At 42.2% G+C, this 25,143-nt stretch overlaps 1 protein-coding gene across 1 annotated transcript in view; it reads left to right on the plus strand.

The window, feature by feature from the left end:
• The window catches only part of LOC113406292 (gamma-aminobutyric acid receptor subunit gamma-3-like), a 515,367-nt gene that overhangs the window by 11,763 nt on the left and 478,461 nt on the right, over positions 1 to 25,143 (plus strand). The window contains exon 3 of the mRNA XM_026650329.1: positions 19,911 to 19,978. Within this exon, the coding sequence (XP_026506114.1) occupies positions 19,911 to 19,978 (68 nt within the window). The remainder of the gene's footprint in view (positions 1 to 19,910; positions 19,979 to 25,143) is intronic.

The following is a 25,143-nucleotide window of genomic DNA, read 5'->3' on the forward strand; positions in this document are numbered from 1 at the left end:
AGACTTGTGGCTTACAAAAGCAAATTGAGCCTCTTGCTATGAGATCTCTCTTTCCTCTCTCCAGAGCCCTTAGCCTCCCATCCATTTCTAACACTGCAGTAATGACTATCTAGTGCTACCTGCCAGGGCTATGCAGCTGGACCCTCATGAGGGCCTATGCACCTTCCATTCTTCCCCCTCACGTGAGGCCACTGTACATTTATAAGAGTTGTGTGTGGTTCTTTTCACGTCTACTACTTCACCATTGCTGACGAGACCACACGTTTCTCATGATTACTTTTATGTCATCTCGAGTACCTGATATTTCTATAGCCTGAAAAATAATATTACCTCTCTTGACTCGAGCAGTTAACCAATATATGGGGTCCTACAGGTTGTTTCTCTTAGGAGGAGAAGTTGATGCTGGAGTCAGGTATTTCTTTGATACAACCCTGTTTATTTACAAAGAATGTACAATGAACAAAGCAGGAATCAAACATCAGGAGATAGTCTCTTTGCTCATAATTCCAAGCCTCTTTCGGACCGGCACTCTACCCCAAAAGGTCTCCCTCACTAGGGTTTTTCTGAGGCCTACACTCCCAGTGGTTGTCCTGCTGTCTCCTTGGCTTTCTGTTGCTTCTCTGTTAACTTCTCTGGTGCTTCTCTTCTCACACACAGCTCCACCAAAACCAATACCCATTCTGCCCACAGTGAAACCCCTCTCCCCACATACCTCAGACGTGGCCTGTAGTTTGGGTAGTAGCTCTTATTGTTTCAGTTCTCTCATTCCATAAATGAACTTAATGGTTTTGTATATTTTGCATAGATGAAGGGTGGCTGTTTCATCCACCAGCTTTAAGGAGATTTCACTCAACTCCTGGGAGAGCAATAACATCGGTAGGAGTGTTAAGTGTGCTGCTACTGTGTGCAGCAAAAATCTTTGAATTCATAGATGGAACAGAAACCACAGAGGACCGATGATATCACACCCACAAATTATGAGAATGTTCAAATTTTTTGTGGTCTGTTTGAATCTTCTTTGGGGCAGAGGGGAACCCTGTCTGGGAAACAGCTTGCAGAGAGATGGGGAAATGGTCAATAGGAATGGAGTGAGAGGAGATCTATGATAAAACCCCCAAGCATTTACACCTGTGAAGAGCAAGTCTATAACACCATTCTGGGTTTCTATGACACCACACAAGCTCCCTGAACTCAGATCAGAAAAAAATCTTGAACACCATTATTAGCTCTTTATTGCTCATACACTCAATTTATTCTACATATGGGCCAATCATTTGTATCAACAAAGCTTCTTACAAATGTAGGTCTCGCCCCTATAACTGGTAGCCTACAACCTTCATAAAACCCAATGGACTTCAGTGGGCCACTGTGCAGGCACAATTGTCTGTGCACATGCCGTCAATTGCAGGATGAGAGTCTTATGTCCTAAGCCAGCAAACACTTGTGCTCATGCTTAACTTTCCTCAAGTCAGTTGAGCTGCCCACGTGAGTAAAGGTAACCACATGCAAAATAAATACATAAATAATAAGAGCTAGCTCTTATGTAAGCATTTCCAGGACTGGAGCCTTATTCATGGCTGCTGAATAGCTAAGAAGAGCTAAAGGGCTTGAATCCCTCCACTCTGAAGTGGAAATGAGAACATATCCACTCATCACATCAGTGAGCAAGATTGCCCATTCCAGACTCAGTCTGGGCTGTAAACCGGGTATGTAATTTTTCTGTTATGTTGAAGTATGAATGAAGATCCTGAATGGATTTTTTCCCCTCAATGTTTCCCTCTCTTTAAAAAAATGTAATTCAAGGAAAATGAATTACATATTTTACACACTATCAAATGACAATTACTGCTATAAAACATAACAGGAATCAGATCTGCCCAAATGGGGGGAAATAGAAGACTTAACAGACACAGACTGTCTGTAAGAGTCTCTCTGATTGGTGACAATGGGCAGGCACTTCTCTATGAGCCTAGTGCTTTCACCAGAGGAAAAACAAATCTGAGCAGAAAAGAAGGGCTTGCGAGATGGGAGTTATTTCCAGGCATGTATTAAACCGTTGTTGTTGTTTTTTTAAAAATTACAATGTTATTTATATGTTAATTTGAGGGACTTTTTATGGACCCTTCCTTCTTCTGTAGAGGAGGCACTAGCAGGGAGGAAAGCCCTGATCCTGCAGTCAGGTGTAAGCCCTGTGGCCAATAGGATACGGTACTCTGTGGACACTAGGGTCTATATGTGTGGGTTCACGTGCAGGATTTGATAGACATTTATGCACATGCTTAACTTCTATTCACCTGCTTAAAGTTAAGCATGTGCATGCATGTTTGCAAGATCATTCTGTCAGTAGCCAGGAAGAAGAATATAAACATTCTTTGTTTAAAACTTTAAAGCTGACAGGAGATTTATACAAAATAAGGGATTATCATTAGCCTGTTGAAGGAATTACCTAACAGATAATCAGGATAAATAGCAGCCTGATGTTTACTACTAGACCCGGGCTTCTCACTACTCATATCGCTCCCAGCACTGCCTATGCAAGACAAGACATCCTTGTTTTTTCAAATCAGCCTTTTTTATAGACAACCCATTATCTGCCACCCACCCAAGAGTAGTAAAGCCTTCTTCTTCATTCATTCATTTAGAAGCAAGCTACATGTGATGCAAGAACTAGAACTGTTCACATTTTTCATGCAAATCTATTTTTGGCAAAATGACAGAATGGCTTTTTCATCAAAATGGAAATTTCCATGGGAAATATTTATAGTTTAAAAAAATTCAGGTTTTTGTAAAAAAAGAAAATTTAATCAAGACAATTCCAACAAAAATGAAATCTTATTGTCATCATTTTTTTTTTTTTGTGGGAACAAAAACCATTTCCTGACCAACTCTAACAACTCTCATCACATTTCAATACAAAGAATATTTCTTAAAACCACATTCATCAATTTTCTCAGTCACATACTAGTATTCCTTCAACAAAATGTCTTATCCCAGTCCCCCTAGGGAACTACATTTTGCAGAACACCATGGCCTCGGTTCACAAAGGATCTTAGGCATGCAACACTCAGCATCAATACGCTGAATGTTTAGGCACTTAGAAAATCAGTGGAATTCACAAAGCCTATGATAGGTGCCTACACGCCCTATACAATGAATGGGGAGAGAGAAGGGCCTAAAAATGGGATTCACAAAAGCCAGCACACGAGGTGGCTCTTCACCTTAGGTATCCAATAGGCGATGCCAAGGCAAGCAGGGTGCCCTAAGCTCAGAGAGTTTGGCACCTAAGTCAAGGGTGGAGGGAGGCACCTCCCTCTTCTTGGGAGTCTCAGCTGCAAACACTCTCTTGGCCTATGCCTGTTGTTGTTAACCCTCTCACATAACTTTTAGCCTAGTGCTTAGGGTACTCATTCAGGATATGAGAGATCCCCAGTTCACCTCCCCCCTCCACCTCAGGAAGAGATGAGATTTGAATAGGGATCTAATACCTCTCACTTGAGTGCCCTAACCATTGGGATATAGAATGGGGCAAGAGGCTCCCTCCATCTCTCCTGTTGAAACCATTCCACTGTGGATAAATAATGAGAACCCTTAAGCTAGCCAATGGGAAAGGCTGACCAGAGGGGTGTGTGCTAAGCCCCACCCCTCTCTGAGTTCAGCACCTAAGTCCAGGCTGCGAAGAGGCACCTATTTCTGCTAGCGAGTCATGAATTGAGGGGAACGTAAGTATTTGGTTCCCTCCCCTAAATCATGTTTGGGGCTCAAAACAATACAGCTGGCGGAAGACTCCCCCTTATAACCTGTTACCTAGTGCAGGGCTTCTCAAACGTCATTGCACCATGATCCCCTTGTGACAACAAAAATTACTACACGACCCCAAGAGCGGGGACTGAAGCCTGAGCCCGTCTGAGCCGTGCAGCCCCTGGTGGAGGGGAGCAAAAACCAAAGCCCAAGGGCTTCAGCTGCAGGCGGGGGGCTTTGGCCTCAGCCTTGGGTGGTGGGGCTTAGGCTTCGGCCCCGGGAGGTGGGGCTCAGACTTCGGTCCTGGGCCCCAGCAAGTCTATTGCCAGCCCTGGCGACTTCATTAAAACGGGGTCGTGATCCACTTTGGGGTCCCAATGTAGAATTTGAGAACCCCTGGCCTAGTGGATAGGGTACTCACCTAGGATGTAGGAGATGCCTAGCTCAATTCCCCCCTCCTCCTCCCGTGGGGGAAAAGGGATTTGAATGGGGATGAATCAACTAACTCTGGACTACAGAGTCATTCTAATTCTAGCCCACTTAATATTTAAATAAACAATTATTTTATTAAAAATGGAACATCTTCAACAAGAAAAATGGAGGGAGACCCATATCAGAATATTCTGTAGTCTAGTGGTGATTCCCCCTAGGCATGCCTACCAGATCAGGCTCCAGCATGCAATCTATGTGGCTAAATGCTTATCTTCCCCCAGTTTATGAATAGCTCTGGGGCTTAGGCAGGAGACAGGCATCTGAGTGCCTAGAGCAAGGCCGCAGTGTGCCTGCTCAGGTGAGAGATAGGCACCTGTGAACATGCCCAGAAGCAAAAACTTAGATGCTGACTGACTTTAGGTGCCTACAAGGTTAGACGGCAGCCAAGCAGGAGTTTTGTGAATCTCAGTGATGTCTAGAAACGGAACCTAAGTGCCTTTGTGGATTGGCCCTAACGCTACTAGTTAGAGATTCCCTTGGCTCACAGCCACCATGCATGGGGGTGGGGGTTTCATGTTTTCTAGCACTTGGCCAAGGATTTAAAAGGGATCAGTTCTTGCCACATGCAAAGGTAGCCTTGTGTACATGAGATAGTTTATCACCTTGTTTTATTATTGCTCTCCTTCACAAGAGCTGGCTTTTTAAGTTGTCTGAAGTTGAAATTAAAAAATGACAAGTGGGCAAGAAATTGACTTCAAGGCAACTCATTCATGAATCCATTTTAGCGAAACAAGACAAGAATGGCTTATACTGATTTTACAAATCTAGTTCATGAGGGCTGTTTCAAACATGGGGACTGTGCTATTTTTAATTAGCAAATTTGAGTCTTGCCCCACTTACGTTAGCATTGGTATTGATGGAGCTAGGTAGACAGTCCAATGAGGGCCTCGATTTTTCAAGGCCTTATGTTTGTGTGTATGTGTTTTTTTAAAAAAGACTCACTACCTCATGCCACCAATGTCTGGGTCCCCATCTCCTTTGCATAGGCACCGGCACCCTAGCTGCCTCCTCCATTCCCTTTGTATATTTGAGCCTTCACAGCTTCTGGTAACCATCTCTTGGATACCCATGAGTCCAAACCAATGTGCTCCATTTAAAAGTAAAAATGTTGGCTTCTTCTGTCAGCCCCACAAACTCAACCTGGATTAATAGTCAAGCTGTGTTTTTTTTCTCCCCCCTTGCCTTTTCATGACTAGTAGGAAAGGTTCTGCAGGCAGAATTAGCCCCTTAGCCAGCTTTGCAACTCCCATTTGCCTTTAGTGGGTTTGCACAAGTGTAGCTAATGGAAATTGGTAAGATATTCTGTTGATGATGTGCAAAGAGGAATCAGATCCATCTCTGTCACTCTTTGCTGTGCTGGCTTCACAAGGGTTTACAGGAGAAAAAAGCATTTAAAAACTTCGGATTGTAACTAAAGTAAGCAGTTTCTGAAGACACACAGAGAGCAGATCTGTTAACGGAGAAGACAGCACTTTGACTCAGTCACTCTTTAGACTAGAACTGCATTTTAAGCACTATACAAATTATAATCTTTACTGCTCAAGCTATATTGGAGTCTTTCCTCAGCCTGTTCAGCCTTCCTGGAGTGCCAAAGAGAAATGCACCCTGAAGTGCACTACAGACTACTGCTTCTGTATGGTTTGCCTCTATTTCTGTCAGCTGCTGATTGCCACACCTGATTCTTTAAATCAGCTCCAGCTATGCTGTCCCAGACATAATGGTAGGGAGCTGCTGACTGCATCACAGATCAAAATATTTTCTAGATCATATTGGAGAGACAGCTTTGCCATATCTCTGTCTGAGCAGATAAAATTATTACTCACCAGTGATAGTCTTCTCTTGGGGCCTCCTATGACAAAGACAGACAGCATTGAGGCATCCCCTACCAGGAAGCCAGGAGACATGAGTTGTCAATCCAGGATCACATATACACCCCAGTTCTCCCAATTCCTTCTAGTTACACTTCTAGAGCAAGCAAGTGTGTAAGTACTAGAAATGCTATTGTCACGCTATCTGGAGTGACTCAGGAGCAAGAGTGTCAACCCCAGCGCGGACTGTTAAGAAGCAGGGCAACGACCTTAAACTGTTGGTATGTTCTATAATGAGATTTCACCAACCCAGTCATAAATGTGAACTCCCAAAGAACTATAACAGTCTTACCATGGAGCCACAGACAGTCCCCCTTGGGCATTCTTGTCTATCTTGCCACACAGGAAAGCTTGGCTATGTGATATAGTCCCTTACACCAAAAATCACAACAATATTCAGGTCACTCCCAGTCCCAAAGGACCGTCATTTACCCCTAGTCAATTGTATCTCAGATCTCAAACCAAAGACAATTCCTGTAGCTAGTCCTGTAATAAACTAAAGATTTTATTAACTAAGAAAAGAAATTAGTTATTTACAAGATTAAAGAAGGTAATACACACACACACAAATAAGTATCATTCCTAACTTTCAAAAGATAATAGAAACTTATATCATAAACAGACTCGATATGTCCTTTGGGGCTAACCCAGCCAAAACAGCTGGGGGTCTTTTGCTTATGCTTGGTAATTCTTGACCCTTTACAGTCCAAGCAGCAAAGAGAACCAAGTTTCTCCTTGTCAGGGATTTTTATTCCCTTCACCTCAGAGCCCAAACTGATGGGATGAGTTCATATGCAGATCTCCCCTTAGATAGAGTGAGGAATGCAATCAACAAGGTCTCTGTCCTTTGATGCTACACAATGGCTCCTTTGTTTCCAATGGGCTTTTTTTTTTTTTTTTTTTTTTTTGTGCAGGACGAGTACTTTATTTTAATTAATGCTTTTTTTCCTGTTTGGTGAGTTACACAATTAGAGGTTTACAATGCAATCGTTTGCTATCACTCTATAACATGGTATACAGATAAGTGAGACTAATGCACGAAGCATCTTGCAAGCCATTCATAAGGTCTAAACACTAAACACATTCTTATCAATTTAACATCTATTTTAACACAGGTAAGCCAGATTGTTTTCCAGCTATGCATTTGTCAGTGTTCAGTGAGGCCTGGGGCCTTGGCATGAGCTGGCACCTGGTCTGCCAGCATCACAGATATCAAGAGGAATCTTCACATGGGAAGAAGAGGGGGATTTAAGACGGGTTTTTTTTTTAATATAACTATTACAGTAGCACTTAGAACCCCAAGCCCCCATTGTGTTAGGCACTGCAGAAACATAGAACAAAGACGTTTTTTTCCCAAAAAGCTTGCAATCTATGCAAAGTAGCATTTAGGGTGCAGGAGCGAGTGACTCGAAAGAACACTCAAGTGTCATTTGTGCTCCATGGATAATTCACATGCACAGGCACTCCTAGAAAGGTTGCTAGAGTGTGGGATAGAATGACATTTAAATAGGAACAACCTGACAATCTTGGATGGAAGAAAAACAGATTTCCCCACCACCCCTTGCAGAAGATTTACTGCCTGGGATCCCTAACCAATAATGGTAAAAACAACCCCAACATGCATAACAGCAGCAGCTATATTTTGCTATGGAAGGTCTACGAAAGGGCTAAATGGTGAAATAAACAATTACCTGGGCAAAGCACCCATGTGTTCCTCATGTTTGAAGTAGCACTCAAATTATGTTGGTAAAATCAGTATAATCTATTCTTGGTTTGTCTCAGCTACAATGGATTCATGAATATGTTGCTTCAAAACCAATTTGATGTAAGATTGTCCAATTTTGTAAATCTAAAGGCAATGCATTGAGCCCAATAAATTGAGCATTGCATAAATAACTGCCGATGGATACACATTGGATATTGGTATTGTTTAGAGAAGTTATTGAGAACTGGAAAAGGTTCCTGTGAGTCAGGAAAATTGCTGACATCATCATTTTATATAAATGTGTATGACCCAGCAAAACTAGATTAACACAAAACGCATTGTGTAAAATCAGTGTAGCTTCATTAGAGCCTGCAAAATAAACAAAAAGCTTTTGTCCTTTTGTAGAAATACGGGCTATGTGAAAGGTAAAACTCATGCAGTTGGTGGAAGTATGCTGATTTACACCAGATGAGGACCTGGTTCTGAATGGTACTGCATATTACAACATGTGCCAGCCCTTCTGAGAGTGTGCCTCACTCAGGGTGTATTACCAGTTAGGACAATGTGCTAGAATGCAGCTGTTTGGTGAAGGAATGATGGGTTTACCAGGCATGAGGTGCATGCTGTACAATAGAATGAATAAGAATGTTGGGTTCATATGTAATTCATCTGGTTGATGGGGTTTTACTTGTTTGTAAGCTATGGAGGAGCTCAGTGACCTGTGCTCCTAATCAGAGGTGATTCCTACCACCAGAGCTTCTTAAAACAAAAACAAACAAAAGAAAAAATCAGAAAAGGTCTTGCTATGTGAACGTGAATGTAAATAATACTTAATCCTACATCAGATTGGGTTACTCGGAGCTCTCTGTTTCTAGGTGATGACTATCTCGGGAAAAGTACTGTATAAGTTCAAAGTTTAAATATTCATTATCCTTATTTTCTTAAGTACCATTCTGGCTATGGAAGTATGGCAGGAACTTAACGTCAGTCAAACTCATAGACTCAGTAGTTGTAGCTATTCTGTGGTTAAGGCTGAACGTGACAGCTTCCCATTATATACAGGATTTTTACTACCATTCCATTGCTTCCTGAAAAGAAACCAACCCCCCTAAAAGCTTATATACTGCATCTTAATCTCAGTGTAGAGTGTTTCTTGGGAAGTTTGGTTAAAATCAGACAATGTGTGGTATGGTGGTGACATGCACCACACTGAAGTAAGCTTTTTCCCCAAAAGCATTTTCCTTTGTGACTGCCTGGTCCATGCTAATTCTTCCTAGTGCAAAGATGCACTCTTATAGGACATTTTTCCCTCTTAGGCAGGCCTTTCTTGGCAAAAACTAATAGCTGCTGCTCTAGAGTAGCTATTGTGCAATTCGGCCAGAGAAAGGTGGAACACTTTATGTTAATTTTAAACAGTGAGAATTACCTAGATATAATATTTTAAATGCTTGAAAATGTTTCTATTGGTTGACTTCCTTTCCCCCCTTTCATTCCTGCCCAGTGTGTGTTGTCCCCATATTCCACCCAGGTATAACTCCACCCACACCACACGACCGCCTGTGGACTTGCTAAAGTCTGCAGGAGGGAATCCCCATCTTGTTGGACTTCATACGAACTCAGAGGAGGGAGCCCTTCTTATGGATATTGTAGCGGGGCAAGCACCCCGCTCCGGAGAGAAAGGGGTTAAAACCAGCTCTGGCAAAGGGCTGCCCTGAGGAGCCAATCAGGCGAAGGCAGGTAGCAGCCAGTCCAGGCCTGGTGGGGCTGGTATAAAAAGGGCTGTGAGGTAGGCCCAGGCTGCCTGGGAGCACAGGGCAGGGCCGGCTCCAGGGTTTTGGCCGCCCCAGGCAGCCAAAAAAAAAAAAAGTCGCGGTCGCGAGCTGTGGCGGCAATTTGGCGGGAGGTCCTTCGCTCCGAGGTGGAGTGAGGGACCGTCCGCCGAATTGCCGCTGAATACCTGGACGTGCCGCCCCTCTCCGGAGCGGCCGCCCCAAGCACCTGCTTGACAAGCTGGTGCCTGGAGCCGGCCCTGGCACAGGGTATCTTCAACAAAGTAGTGCAGGGGCAGGGGCAGGGGCAGGCTGAGTTGGGGAGCTCAGGCCTGGTGACCTCCCAGGCTGAGGCCTGACAGGAAGGCCTAAGGAGGTACTGGGGCTGCAGGGAAAGGAAGCAGGTCCAACCCCCAGCCAATGATGAGTGGCCACTTCAGACTGCAGTCTGCCCCTGAGGGATGGGGCTAGCTGAAGACTGGCAGTGGATCACTGAGGCAAGGTGGGCTCAAGGGAGTAGGGCTCCCTGTGTGAGGGGCACACCCCAAGGTCAGGAGTACTGTATTCCAGGAGGGACGTGGGGCCTACACATGGTGGAGATAAAGGGACTGCAGAGGGGCAGATAAGGGCAGGGAGAAACTAGCCAGAGGAGGGCACTCCTGAGCTGGATAAGCTAATTCCTGGACTGACCAGCAGGAGGCGCTGTGGTGGTGAGTCAGCAGCCTTGCTACAGATATATATTCCCCAATACATGTACATTTCTAAGGCTGATTCAAATCTAGTAAATCTTCTGCCCACCCACAAATAATTCATTAAAAATATTGTTAAGGCTGAAAGTGGATATCAATGGATTCCTGTTTTTTTTTCCCCTGAAAAAAAATTACTTTCTGTACAAAAATTCTTCAACTCTAAACATCTCAAAGGTTAGGAAGTCTAGAAGGAACTTGACACACCTAGTTCTTCATTCCCATTTAATCCTTCACCATCATCTCACTTGATTTACGTTACACAGCCCATTTTGCACCCTACAATTAAAAAAATGCAAGAAATGGTCAAAGTAACAAATTACTTTGTTGGGCCAGGCATCCTTTGGCAGTGTAACAAAACTGCACACATAGGGTACTCACTGTAAGAACATTACTGCAGCACTTAATGTTCCAATAACCCCCATTTATCAAGCTATATTTACTAAGCTGGGATAATAATGACCACATAAAGTATGTAATATCTATGGCCCTGATCCACAAAGGTACTGAGGTGCCTAAACCCAGATTTAGGCACCTAAATCCAAGTTTGGGCTTCACTGTAATCCATGAAACTCCTGCTGATCCTGGCAGACACCTATACTCACTTGGTGTCTACAGTGGCAGATTAGACACTGGGCCAACAGGACCTGTGCCTGGGGGCCCCTGGAAAAATGGGCACCCTGACCTCACTCCTCAGCAGGAGTGCCGAGCGGGTGGGGGAAAGCCCACGTGCCCTGACCCCGCTCCCTAGCAGGAGTGCCAGGTGGGGACCGCAGGCAGAAGGTGTGAGGAGGGGCCCCCACTTGCTCTGGCCCAGGGCCCCACAAACCTGTAATCCACCTATGGGTGCCTTCATTTTCAGGGTAAAAGTTACTTCACCACCTAAGGTCTTGTCTACATGGTGCAGCAATGTGCACTAGAAGAATGTGAATTATAATGTGCACCAATATGAAATGCACTATCAAGCCTGAGTAGACCCTGCTAAACTAAAAGTTCCCTAGAGTGTGTTAATATCAATACATTGGTGTGCATTAGAATTCACATCCCTCTCATGCACCATGTAGGTAAGTCCCAAGTTTCTGCTCCTGTGCCCGCCCACCCCCAGGAACTCAATAAGTGCATGCTCTGGTGTTTAGATGCCTATATCCTTCCAAAGCCCAGAGCAATCTGTGAACCGGGGGATGAATGCGTTTGAGGCCCAATCTGGTAGGTTTGCTCAGAGGCTGCTGATCAGATCAGGTCCCATTCAAAATATAGCTGAAGGAGGAGCTGCTGCTGCCCATCTTATAACTTTTAGCCCAGTGATTAGAGCATTTACCAGGGATGTGGGAGACCCAGGTTGAATTCTCCCATCTCTACCAGAGGGGGAGAAAGGATTTGAGCAGGAAGTCTCCATGAGGAGGTGTTCACCCCACACCAATCCTGAAAGGGTTAATGAAGCTCAGAGAGGACCAATTAGTGTGATAGGTCCCACATGAGAGGATTAGGCAGGAAGAGCAACCCCTGATTGGAGGATGAAGCTCACCTGAGCAGGTATGGGCTGGGCTAGTATAACACCAGGAAGCTGCCACAAGAAAGAGCTGTAGTGAGCATGTCTGTAGCCCCTTTCTCTGTGTGTTAGAGAGGGAAGGCGGGAACACAGGAAAAGAGTAGGCCCCTTAGAGCCTGGCCCTGAGGGAGGGGTGTACCCTGAAGAGAGAAGGATGGAGAAGAGAGCCTGTGAGTAGGAAGCAGGCTGGGGAGTGAGCGGAGAGAGAGAGCAGGTGCATGCTCGAACATTGGGTTAAAAGTTATAAGGTGGGTGGCACTACCTCCTCCACTGACCATTTTGTGTGAAGCGACCTGGGCACCTAACTCATTCCTACAAGAATCTACCTAGGTGCCTAAGCTGCTTGATTCTGGGAAACGGGTTCCCACTTGTGGATCGCTCAGTAGAGATAGGTACCTCCCTGCAGCTGGGAACTCTGAGGGAGGAGTGGGGCTGAGCACACCCCTCCCCCACTCCCCCGGTTGGTATCTTCCATGGGCTAGTTTAGGCAGCTCCCCACCTAGCATGCTGGCTTTTGTGAATCCCATTCTAAGATGCCTATTTCTCCTCATCCAGTGCATAGGGACCCTAGGTGCCTAAGTCACCCTGTGTGGATTGCAGTGTTACTTCTGTGATTTTTCTAGGTACCTAAAGGTTAGTCTCTGACACTCCCTGTTGCAATGCCTTTTGTGTGGGTCTACAGCTGTAATGTTAATGACCATTTCCCCCCAAAAGTCCTGTGTCATCAGAAAGACTTCAACACTTCAATTACTGAGTGGAAAAAATAAATTATGGTCATGTTGATAATGGGGGAAAAATCACAAGCACCCTGAGACAAGATGGATTGTCTCTACAGATCATGGGAGCTGGGCTGTAAGGCATTGTTCAGTCAGCATGATGAATTTGCAAGAAATATTAGCACCTGAGTTCACTATTAAATACATTCATGCAGAATGATCTGCACTCAGCTAGTTCTCATCCAAATGACACCCCGGCTCATTTTTCTCTCCCAGTCTGAATCCATTTTTCTATTGCTCTTTTTATCTTCATTACTGCTCCCTTTTCTCATGGAAATTCACTGTTCCACTCAGAACCCCCCAGATCCCCCTCCATCATCGCTGTGGATTTTACTGTGATAAAAACTGCAGCAACATATCTCCAGCAAGCAGTACTTTAGGAGTGACCTGGAAGGAGGCTTCCACTACACAACACTGTCTCAGAGTCCTTCGGATTGAGGTCTTCATGAAGACACAGTTCCATCCTTGGGCTGTAGGCAATGAAAGGCTATGCCCCCTACTCCTTGTCCAAAAACACGAACTCCTCCTGCAAATGAAAAGCAAGTCAAGAACTCTGAGTTAAAATCATAGTTTTTCTCACTAGCATTCCCCACCGATATCATCAAACTGTCTAGAATGGCTCACAACTGTGAGTGCCAATTTCAGGGGAGACTGTTAGAAATCAGGACACAGACGCCAAACTGGCTGTGAGTTCTGTACTTAAATTTCTTCAACCAAGTAACATGTGCGATCTCCTCAGGCACTACTACAACCTTAACATGGAGTCACAGACAGGTCCCTTGGGCACTCCAGTCTATCTTGCCACCAAGGCAAGTTCACCTTTGCGACAAATGGTTCTTTACATCAAAAATCATAAGAACATTCAGGTTACTCCCAGTCCCAAAGGACCAGGCAATTGCATCCTAGATCTCTCACCAAAGGCAATACTTGTAGTTAATCCTGTAATTAACTAAAGATTTATTAACTCAGAAAAGAAATAAGTGTTGTTACAAAGTTAAGGCAGGTAAGCATATGCACACAAATGAGTCAGTCTTAGGTTTCAAAGATGATAGAAGCTGCCGTAATATGCAGGCTTAATATATCCTTTAGGGCTAACCGAAGCTACAAAGCTGGGGATCTCTTGCTTATGCTTAGAAGTCTGACCCTCTCCCTGAAGTCCAAGGAACATAGGCATAATTTCTTCTTGACAAGGATTTTTATTCCCTTCCCCCAGAGTTCAAGCTGTGATGCAACGAGTATTTGTGCGTGTCTTCTCTTCGTGGGTGTTGGGGGCGGGGGCAATCAACCAAGTCTTTTGTCCACTGATGTTTTACAGTGGTTAGTCTGGTGTCTATGGGCTTCCTTTTGTTGGGCAGGGGATGACACCTCTTGTGGTAAACTAGTATCTCACACTTGGTATAATGCTTCTCGCCTGACTCTGAGGGTTTAGAATTTGACCAAACATTTTTATAGTTACAGAACAAACACTTAAATATTACCTTAGAACATGTGACACAGATATTATAAGTAAGATCAATACATGCAGCAACTTAGAAGCATTTCATAAAGTCTAAATACTAAACACACTTTTATAAGCCTAATACCTATTTTAACTATACTAACACACAGGCGAGCCAGACTGGTTTCCAGCTTTGCATTTGTCCATGTTCAGTGAGGCCTAGGGGCCTTGGCATGAGCTGGCACCAGGTCTGCCAGCGTCACAGATGTGTTTGCTGGAATGGGATAACTTGGTGCAAAAATATAGAGGTGAAGTCTTGAGCTGTCTGAGTGAGTAGGTATCCCACATTACCCAACACCATTTAAAAATTAGCTATACTTACTAGACATATTCTTATAAAGACATTTTGGTAGGGGTAGCAACTTATTTTAAAGGGACAAACATTTAACTATATGAGAATACAGTACCACTAGAGACAGACAACATTTTTCAGATGAATAATTTATTTGCCAAAACCTGCAGTTTTGGATTGACTGAAACAATCCACTGACTTGACTCAAATCTGCTGAATAATTGTGGAAAAAAATATTTTCAGGCTAGATTCACAAAAGGATTTACACCCATTCACAAAACAGGAGGAGGGGATGGTATAGGTGATTTGCCAAAAATTAAAAAAAAAAAAATTCAGGTTGAATTGTTTTTTATTTTTTGGGGAACTGCCAGTGAACCAAAAGTCAGTCAGTCTTCCAGCTCTAATCATTACTCAATCATAGGGTAATTATTTAAACTACAACCTTACCACAGTCTAAAAGTGGCAATGTATGTAGTAATTAGTTACTCTTTGAATGATCAGATAATTTGGAATATTATTACAGAATAATTTTCAAGAGCATCTAATTACTGTGGGTCTAATCCTGCTAGCATTTTGCATGCAGAACTCCTGTAGAAGTTTGACACCTTGGAATACAGATTGATTTTTGGAACCGGGATCATATAATATTTATACATTGGTTACATGATTATATGCACGCTTTAGGAATAAAAACATAGCACTTTATTTTAAACAAAAATGATTTAATTACTGATCCATAATATTTGCATCAATGTTCTGAAGAAAGTGTAGGATAACTTAAGGTTTGGACTGTTTGACTAATAGCAAAAATAAAAGGTGGACATTTAATAACATTAAAAACTTTATTTTTCATGGGAATTTTAAAGTTTTGAACTATTTCACCTCGCTCTATTCATGTTAAATAAACTTCCAGCGAGGGAGATTTCTAAATATTAAATATTCATGAGCCCTGTGCAGCAGCATACATTTTGTCTCCATAGGTTTCAAATATGGAGATTTTTGTGGTCTTTCTGCAGCTTTCTGTAGAAAATACCCAATTATGGTCTCATGTTGATGGAATTGCTGACACAGGCACAACGGCTGAGCGGCAGCTACAAAAGAGTCTTGAGATCTTTAAGTAGCAACATCCTCTAAAATACTAAATTAGAAAAATAAGTGATCAGAATCGTATACCCCTCGGTTTTCCTGTGTGCGACAAAGTGTGAAGATACTTACAGAAAAGAACAGGCTGTAAAATAGAGATTTAAATTTGCCATCTAATTAGCCATCATGAGATAGGGTGTCTGTCAACAGTACAACATAATCCCAGGTTAATAGAACTTGAGTTAGGAGACCCTGGGTTTGAGCCCCTACAAATTTGTAACCCTAGATTAGGAATTGTTGAACCCTTGGTCCCAGCCTGGGGCTCCAGCATCTACCCTGCATTAGGTGAGTCCCAGTCCAACCACCCATATCCCAGACTTCTTAGGATCCTCACAAAATGTGGCTGCTCTAGCCCTTTGTTCATGTTGCAGTGTGGGAAAACTTGACTGTCCACTAAACCTTACTGTCCAGAGGACAAAACATTGATCCATGGGATTGGGGGATACTTCTAGGCAGACTTCCAGAACACAAGTCCAATGGGGCTGCATCTACACTGCAAAGGACTATGGTTTGAACCCTGGGTCCTGGCTTGGATCCTCTACCCCTGTGAGGTCCTGGGACCATAGGTCTTAATCCTGGGTTAGCATGATTTTTGTGTAGAGAGAAGGGGGCGGGGAGGGGGTTAGTTTTGAGCCTGAGTTCAAACCCTGGTCTTACACTGCAGTGTAGGCTTACCCAGAGCCCAGTGAAGTGAGTAGGAAGTCTTTCCATTGACTTCAACGGGCAATCAGGTCCATGCAGTATAGATATGTCAAATTCTGCTATTTTTATACCAGTGTAATTCTAAAGTACAACTTCACTGAAACCAGCGGATGTATGTCTCTCTTACCCTGGTATGAATGAGAACAGAATTTCTCTCTGCAGTGATATTTGAAGGGAATGGGAATTGCATGATATATACCAGAGATTGGCAACCTTCAGCATGCGGCCCGCCAGGGTAATCCCCCTGGCGGGCCGGGCCAGTTTGTTTACCTGTCCCATTTGCAGGTTCGGCCAATTGCGGCTCCTACTGGCCACAGTTCGCCGCTCCAGGCCAATGGGGGCGGCAGGAAGTGGCGCGGGATGAGGGATGTGCTGGCCGCCACTTCCTGCCGCCCCCATTGGCCTGGAGCAGCGAACCGCGGCCAGTGGGAGTCGCGATTGGCCGAACCTTCGGACGCAGCAGGTAAACAAACCAGCCCAGCCCTCCAGGGTGCTTACCCTGGTGAGCCGCGTGCCAAAGGTTGCCGATCCTTGATATATACATTTGGTACTTTCCTGATATAACCTTAATTTTGCAGATATTTCAATCAGCTTTATAAATTCCCTTTAACACTAAGATGTTTGAAAATTAAAAATATTTATGGTAAGCAATTAAATAACCCTAAATACTGTAGTATGACAGTACTTTGTCAGCATTACACTGCTGTAATTTGGACTCATTTGTGTTGTCTTTTAGCAAAAGTAACTGCCATAGAATAAACAATGTGTCAAAAAACTTAATTTGAGAATGCTGATATATCTCTTTACAACCTTTAATCACACGTCGGCATATGATATACACATGGTTCTGTCAGGAATTTCCCTAGGTTTTTGACAGCTCTTTAGAACTATTTCTGGCTGATTCCTCTGACAAAACTGTTCTGAGGAGTGGGGTATCATCTGTAATCTTACTGTCCGTTTTTAGTGTGGTATGAAAATGTTGCTTGCCTACTCAAGGTCTGTGAGGTCTGATTATTTTTTAATACAAGAAAGAAGGCTCCGTCAGCAGCTCAACAGCTCCAGATAAGGCTAAATCAATCCATTAAGATGTGCATTTGTGAACATTCAATTATACAGCCAGAATAGAATAGGTTTACTGAAATAATTGCTAATGTAACTCTTTCCTTCTTTCCATTAAACTCAGTTTAGTTTTGAAAATTAGTGTAAGGAGAGTTTTTGTATGCATTGTGTATAGAAACAGTTGAGACCCAGCTGGCTTTTTCTTAACACAATACACTTTTTTCAGTGCAATAATCCTAGAACCTTTAATTTCAGAAGGCATTGGGTATCTCTGAGTTAAAGTCCTACCATAACAAATCTAAAAATCTGTACCTGTGGGGGTTTTGTCTATGACCATTTCTAACCATGAGGCATCCAGGCTCCACAGAAGCTATGCTTTTTAACAGAAGAGCCAATTACATTTCTGTTAACATTTATAGAAACAACATGTGGCACTTGTATCTTCTGCCACTACCAAGCAAAACAATCTAGTTCTAGGGAGCGTCCTATCTTCTCCTATACTAGGAGATGTAATAGTGTAGCAGGCTCCTTTAAATTTGGAATTAGGGGGGTTTATGGGGAAATCTGAGTCTGGACCCTGACTTTCACTGACATGACATCAGCAGTCTTCTTCTTAATTCTCTTCTGTTTATAAACCATCTGGAGCATTAACAAAACATAGAAGGCCACATTCTCCACTGGTTTAAATGGGCCTTTTATGCCGCAGATTATTTGACTCAGTTTATTCAGCAAATTAATTACTTATAGCATATTTATATAAATACAGTTTAACTAAAATGTGGATTCAAAACAATGCATGATCATTTAGTCCCCAATCCTACAGAAACTTATATGCCTAGCCTGATGCACTTTGGGTAGTTCAATGGAACTACTCAGTGTGTAATGTTGAGTATGTGCATACGTCTTTACAGTGTCAGGGTCTTGTTGCCCACATGTAATATCTAAATAAAACTGCTTGTGCTTCCCTGCTACTTCCAATCCTTACCTAAATTATGTCAATTGTAGCTTTCTACAGTTCTACCTATTATTGCATTTTGAAGCCAGTCTCCTTGCTAGGAGCAGTTAGACTCCTATTTTGTTATCAGCTGGGTACAATTAGAGTTACATTAATCAGCTGTGTTTGTTCAACTGAGTTCAGATTTCCTTTTGATTGCTGTAGGCATGATTTGAATTTTATCACCACAAGTCAATTCTTTAGACAAAATTTCTGACCTTAAATAACCCAAACTGTCACATACCACACTTTTCTAACAGTATAGAACCACTTTATGAATTATAGACAGGGCTTATTGTCTTTGGGTTTCTATTTCTGCTCATTTTAATATTTGTCTTTTGTATTTTCATAGAAGCTTCTGTTTTTATAAGTTTATTGTAATGGTGATTGACAGGAATTGACAGTTATTTCATAAATACTGAAATAAGCACAACTTAAAAAAATAGCTAAGCACTTTTAAAGCCTCATTTATTGTTTGCGTTCTACATGCAAGATAATACTACATATTATCTACATTCTAGACAATACTCACTCCTGCCATGAGTGCAGGGACTGGACTAGATGACCTCTCAAGCTCCCTTCCAATCTTACCCTTCTATGGTTCAATGCATACAATGGGCTAAATTCAGAAATGTGGTGTAAGGTAGGATCCCTTAGAGACAGTAATTATCTTACAAACGGTATCTGAATTGGTGTAACTTGCATGCGGAGGAGATAGAAGAAGGTGTAAGTTAACGTAGGATGGGAACAACCCACTTAAAGTAGCCCTACCTTATTTAAAGCTTGGCTTCTAGCCATGTAACCTATATCAGCACTGATGCTCTTAGTCATCAGTGGAGTGAGGTAAGTAGTGGCTTTAAGGTGGCCTGTTAATGAACCAAATCACATCTCAATTTAGCCCCCTGAGTCTGAGGGAGCCTAAGACCTCGTTTACATGAGAGAGCTGCACCAGCTTACCTAAATGTGATTTTAAACCAATTTAGTTAAACCAGTGCAAAAGGCTATCTTATGTGGGTTTAAAACATGGTTAGTTTAAGTCAATTATGAATCAGTTAAATCTAAACAAAAAGAGGTGGGAGGGATTGCTCTGGCTGAACAAAATCAGTTTAAATAACTGATTTTTTTTAGTTAAACTAGTGCAACTTTCTTGTGTAGACAAGACCTAAGTCTCGAAGGAGTTTCCTGGGGTAGCCAAGCACATGGGGGAAGGCGGTGTAGTTTATATGAAGAGGGGACTGGAGGAAATTGTAAGCTAAATCAGTTTGGATGCCTTATAGCCTAGTTTCTGAATCTGGGCCATTGTGTAACCACAAAAAAATCTGTTTTCCATGCTGGTACTGAGATAAACAGAGATTATAAAGAGAAACTGACCGGGCTATAATTTACAGCAGGGAGTACATATGCAGCAAGCATAATAGAAAGGAACCTTGCCAGTTCTTCAAAATGTATGAGCTGTTTTGTTTGTTAGTTTTTTGGTTTTAATCAAAGATGGGTATCTGTAATTATGAAAAAGTTTAACATGATGAGCTGTGTCCTCCACAGGGTGGTATTAAATGCTGCCTTTTGTTTTCTTCCACAGTAAAACCAACAGTTATTGATGTTGACATTTATGTTAACAGCATTGGCCCAGTGTCATCAATAAATATGGTAAGTGTCTTGCTAACAATGATTTTATCTGGACTGCTTGTCTTGGCATCAATACTTGCTGTTGAAGGGGGGGGAGAGAAATGTCACTAGGATAAGATGTTTTGATTGAAAGCAATAAGAAATAAGTCAGCAGACATAGTTCTACTTTTTAGACATAGTTCTACTTTTGTGCCTTTCCGAGGAGAAATAAACCAACTCAGCAGTATCATGCTGAGTGCTGCCTGTCATAAAATGCTGTTATATCTTGAATGATAAAAGTATGATGTTCAGAAAGACACATATGAAACAAGCCTGTTTCCAGGAAAATGTTGCAAGTGATGCTTAAATAATATCGTTTAGGAATACAGGAAATTAAAATTAAATAGAAACATGTCTATGTAAAATTAATGTTCATCTTAAAAATAAGCCAGGTATTCACAATATGTCCCTGTATAGAAATATATATGTAAGATTTGGCTTTAAGTGTTGAGTTAACTCTGGATCAAAATCAGTATTAACTCTATCAGTGCATTTATTTACATGAGTTTATCAGATCTCCAATGTTGTACTATAAATCAATGAGAGAATAGTGTCCTTCATTTTTCCCCTTGAGCTTTCGGAAAAAAAGGTCATCTTTAGTTGTACTGTGTGCATGAGCCAGGGAACGCAGAACTGTCAGAAGGCATGTGAGACACTGCTCGTGTGTCTGATACCACTGGTTTATGCTGGACCCAATCTAATCATAGAAGTAAAACTCTCTTCTAGATCACTGTTAACAGACGGTTTAACATACAGGAAAGGGCTCAGTTTTTGCAGTGACAAATACTATAAATTGTGCTTCTTTATCTTGATGTTGACATAGTTACATAGGCTTGGATTGTTTTTGTGGCACAACTTTTGGCTTCAATTCATGGATTCCAAACACTCTATGTTGTGTGGAGGGATGAATTTTGTCCTAATGTGGTTCAGAAATGGGGGCAGGAATTGGGGGAAAGGAGGTTTGCTAATATTTTGATCTGCTCACATCTAAAATCTCCTACTTAAATTCTTCAGGGCAGACACTTGGAATTCCATTGTGTGTGTTCAAAACCTAGCCAACGACCCAAATTTGATTGCGCTCTGTGTGGTGCAACTGTAATATAAATATTAAACAATAAGTGTAATTGTTCTTTTAGCTTACTGGGGAGGGGGGCTGAGTTTTGAAACCATTGTTCTGAGTTTGAATGCCAATGCCTTTTTTCAACGGCTTGTTAATGTATATTTAAAAAAAAATCCAAACACGAGACTCTCTGTGCAAATGGGAGATTTGGCAAGTGAAGATGGAACAAATAATCAGTACTGGGAACATCTCATAGTGTCACACTCTGCGAGAGAGTGAAACATTTGGTTATATTTCTTCAGTTGAAGCACAGAATGTGAAACAATGGAGGCATCTGTGTTATTCTTAAATTGATAATTATCTTTCCTCCAACTACAATTCAGAGGAATGTGTCTACAGGAGGATCTCCTCTGCATGCATTCCTCTGGCTCACATTACTGCAGTATGTGTCTTGTGTGTGCCCTGCACAAGGGGAATGAGAAAAGTGAACAACTGACTTATTAGGTTGGAAAGGTTTATTTAGTTCCTTTTCCTTGCTCTGAGCTGCTGGAGATGTAGATGTATCTTCTGTCACAAAATACTTGGATTAACAAAATTTTATAGGAACTGCCCAAACTAAGGGGATGAAAAAAAAAACACTTCAAGTGAGCCAGCAGTACTTGGAAGTCAATTTATGCTACAGTATAACCACACCTGGCTTACTTATGCTTTAAGCCCAAGTTCCGAGTACCTCATGAAATTCTGGTGAGGAAATACATTAAGAAGTCAGTTATTTTTTAAAAAATCCCCAAATGTGGCTGTGTAATATTTGGAGTGTGGCTGGCATGTTGATATTTATGAAGTAAGTTGTTTTCATGTAACGATACAGAGTTACAGACAACATAGCCTTGCTACATGTGGTAAGTATTCCATCTATATAAAATACAGTAGAGCAATAAGTAAAAACACTGAAAGCTATGTTCAGTAGAGCAAGAAGATGACTGAGCTTGTATTGTGGGGTAAATAGATAAGGTTTGAGGAGAAGACCAACTCAGGAAAAGCACCATTCTTGTCATCATGAGCACACACCTCCAGCTCTTCCCTTAGTTCTCAGCCTGACAGTGGCTTCCAGCCCTCCATCACACAGCTGTCAAGTTAGTAAATACTGAGCTACTCTGTAAAGGTAACTGCCAAACAGTTTCTTATTGGGCAAAGAAAATCAGGTTAAATTAGATTCCATCCGCCTCAGTATCTCAAGCATGAGCTCACCAACAGGTGGTGGGAAGGAGTTAACCTGCTTTTGTCTTCCAACCATAACTCTTAGTTGCTTTTTATTTAACCTGCACCACTCTGAGGTTAAATTGTATATTGCTCTCCTAGAGCTCAAATGCCACTCATGTGTATATCAAGTTTCATCCGTGATTTAATCCTGTAGATAAAATCTAGGGGGTAAAACCCTCTTCCTTAAATTACAAAGCAATCTGAGCAATGGGTGTTCAATTGAATATTTGAGCAAATTTTGTAGATCAAGTTTTGTTAGAAGTACATACCTTTGTCCTGCTTATGATCAAACCTTAATATAAATGCAAATTCCCTTTTCATTCACATGGAGAAAAAAATGAGGAAACAGCTGACAAAACATGACTACTACAGAGACAGTATGAAATGAATTTAATGTGAATACCTGCGTCCATGATAGGAAAGCGAATCTATTCAACCCAGGGCTGGAGTCCTATTAGATCTCTGAAGGGGAGGAAATATCACTGGGGATCCCCTTAAGGAATCTTCCCTGGGGGCGGAGTTTGTCCTCTGACTCTGGAGGATACCCAGAGACACACCTGGATGTGTCAGGAGGTCAGGGCCACCTGCATGGAGGCTTTGTGCCCCCAGCAGCTCAATCCCAAACCTTCATTCACTGCACTACCAGTGCTTCCCCAACTGGTCCCAGGATCTCCATTAAAGGATCTGAGGATTCCCACAATGGAAGGGGCCATGGTGAAAAGGTAATACAGCTCCAGGCTGTGCTCCTTTCTTAAATCTTCATGAGGGGTGATCATCCCTCTGGCTCTACCACCATTAAAATGGGGCTGGTCCTCCTCTGCCCACAGAGCGTGGATTAGAGGTTGGGGACTAAGCAAAAGAGCTCATCTACATTTCCTGCCCATAACATGAACTAACAAAGCTGAAGCTTTAGAAAATTTCTGACTGCAATCCTGCATTTTTGGAACTACTTAACTCAGTGTAGGCATGAAACCAACCAGCAAGATCCATTTTTATATATTACCCCTTTACTGTGAGCTATAAACCATCTAGGTAGGCTTGGAATGGGTAGGGGTTAACTATGTAATTAGTGGTCTGATGGGTGCCCCCAAACTCCTGGGTAGTAGTTTATCTCTAGTGGAACTTGAGTAACCTATCACAATGCTATCCAGTCCTGAAAATGTTCAAGGAGTTTCTTACTGCAGGAAGTCTAAACTAGTATGATATTAAACTGGGCCAGTAGCTAACTTTCTATTTTGGGCTGCAGCTGAGTAGTCTACTGTATTTATTGCATCTGCATGTAATACAGCCAAAAAGCAGCTCCCACAACTGTCATTTAAATAGTCAGCAAGGTTGATGTATTTTGGCTGAAACTGAGAGTGCAATGGTGGGAAGGTAGCCTTCCCTTTCTTTGTGCCCTTGCACAGGAGGAAAGCAGTATTGCACACTACTGCAGTCCTTGTGCTCTCCTGACTGTAAGGTTGCTCCAGGCTAGTGCCAAGAGCAGCAGTAGCCTCCCTAAAAGAAAGTTTTTTGGGGTCAGCTACAGGCCAAGTCTTTCTGTTTGTCTACTAATCCCCAACTATTCTCCCATGGGTCTGTCAACATGGCTTCTATTTTATAGATACAGAGGTGTGTGTAATATATAAAATATGGACCATATAAAAAGAGGGCCTCTGTTGGTGCCTGATCTTGGACCTCTGTCTCCTGCTCTTAAAATACAAAGGAAGAGGTTCCACTCAGGGGTTACTACGACTTCAAGCTGTAGTGAGTGGAGTCCTCGCAGAGTTGAGAGGACAATGACCACCTTCCCACTTGCAGCTCATTGGCCCTACAGAGGGTCCTAGCAGATCTGGGTCAGTGCCATAGAGGTGACTTCCCCCATTCTATGAAGGCAGTGGGATCTGTGTGTCCAGGGCCCCTCAGCAAGAGGGATCTTTGGGGTGCAATCTGGGCAGAGCTAATATTAAATAGCAGCGGAATTACTGAGCACAGTCAAAACAGAAAGGAGAAGTTGAGGATAGATGGAAAAGCAATCCAATGGAGTGATGCAGAAAGTTTGTCCCAGGTGGCATTAGCTTCAAAAAAGAATTTTTCCAGCAGTAGAAGGCTTATGTAAAGTGATAGTAGTAACTAGTGCTATACAAAAGTACTTTGAAATGTAGAATCTCCACACCCATCTAAAATCTTCAGGGCAGCATTTTTTTAAAAAAAGTCAATTTTATAAATAAGTCATACTGGGAAAAAAGGAACATGAACTGTGATTGTTAAAAGATATATCAGCTGGCTGCCTAAGGAATTGCCACAAGGTATTTAATATAAAACCACATTAGAACTTTCCATGTGATTATTATATCCCTTTAACTTTATTATCCTATCTTTTTATACAGATAAGTTACAGAAACCCATCACTGGCCACTTAATGATGAAATGTCATTAGAGATTCTAACTTGTGAGATGTGGTATTGATGTCTCACAGGAACTTATTCAACTTTTACTGTTATTTAAGAGCATTGCTATGTCTTAATAAAAAGAATGAGTTTAGAAGACCCCCCTCCTAGTGAAGCAAGCTAACTTTCATTAACATTAGGACCATTCCTGTTGTTTTTTTTAAAAATGTTTCCTTTATGTCTGATGTTTCAAAATATAGTTTTCAAATTCCACATCACAGTTTTAGTCAGTTTTAGTGCTACATTTTCAAAATGATGCTCAGGAAATCGATGCATCTGCATCAAGTCCCATTCTTTTCAGTAACAGCATAGGGCAGGTATAGTCAATAGGCAGACCATAGGGCAAAATCCGGACCGCCAGATGCTTTTGAATGGACCCTGAAATCTTTTTATTTACT

This window comes from Terrapene carolina, unplaced genomic scaffold (assembly GCF_002925995.2).
Source record: "Terrapene carolina triunguis isolate 2854851 unplaced genomic scaffold, T_m_triunguis-2.0 Scaffold25, whole genome shotgun sequence".
Lineage (NCBI taxonomy): Eukaryota > Metazoa > Chordata > Testudines > Emydidae > Terrapene > Terrapene triunguis.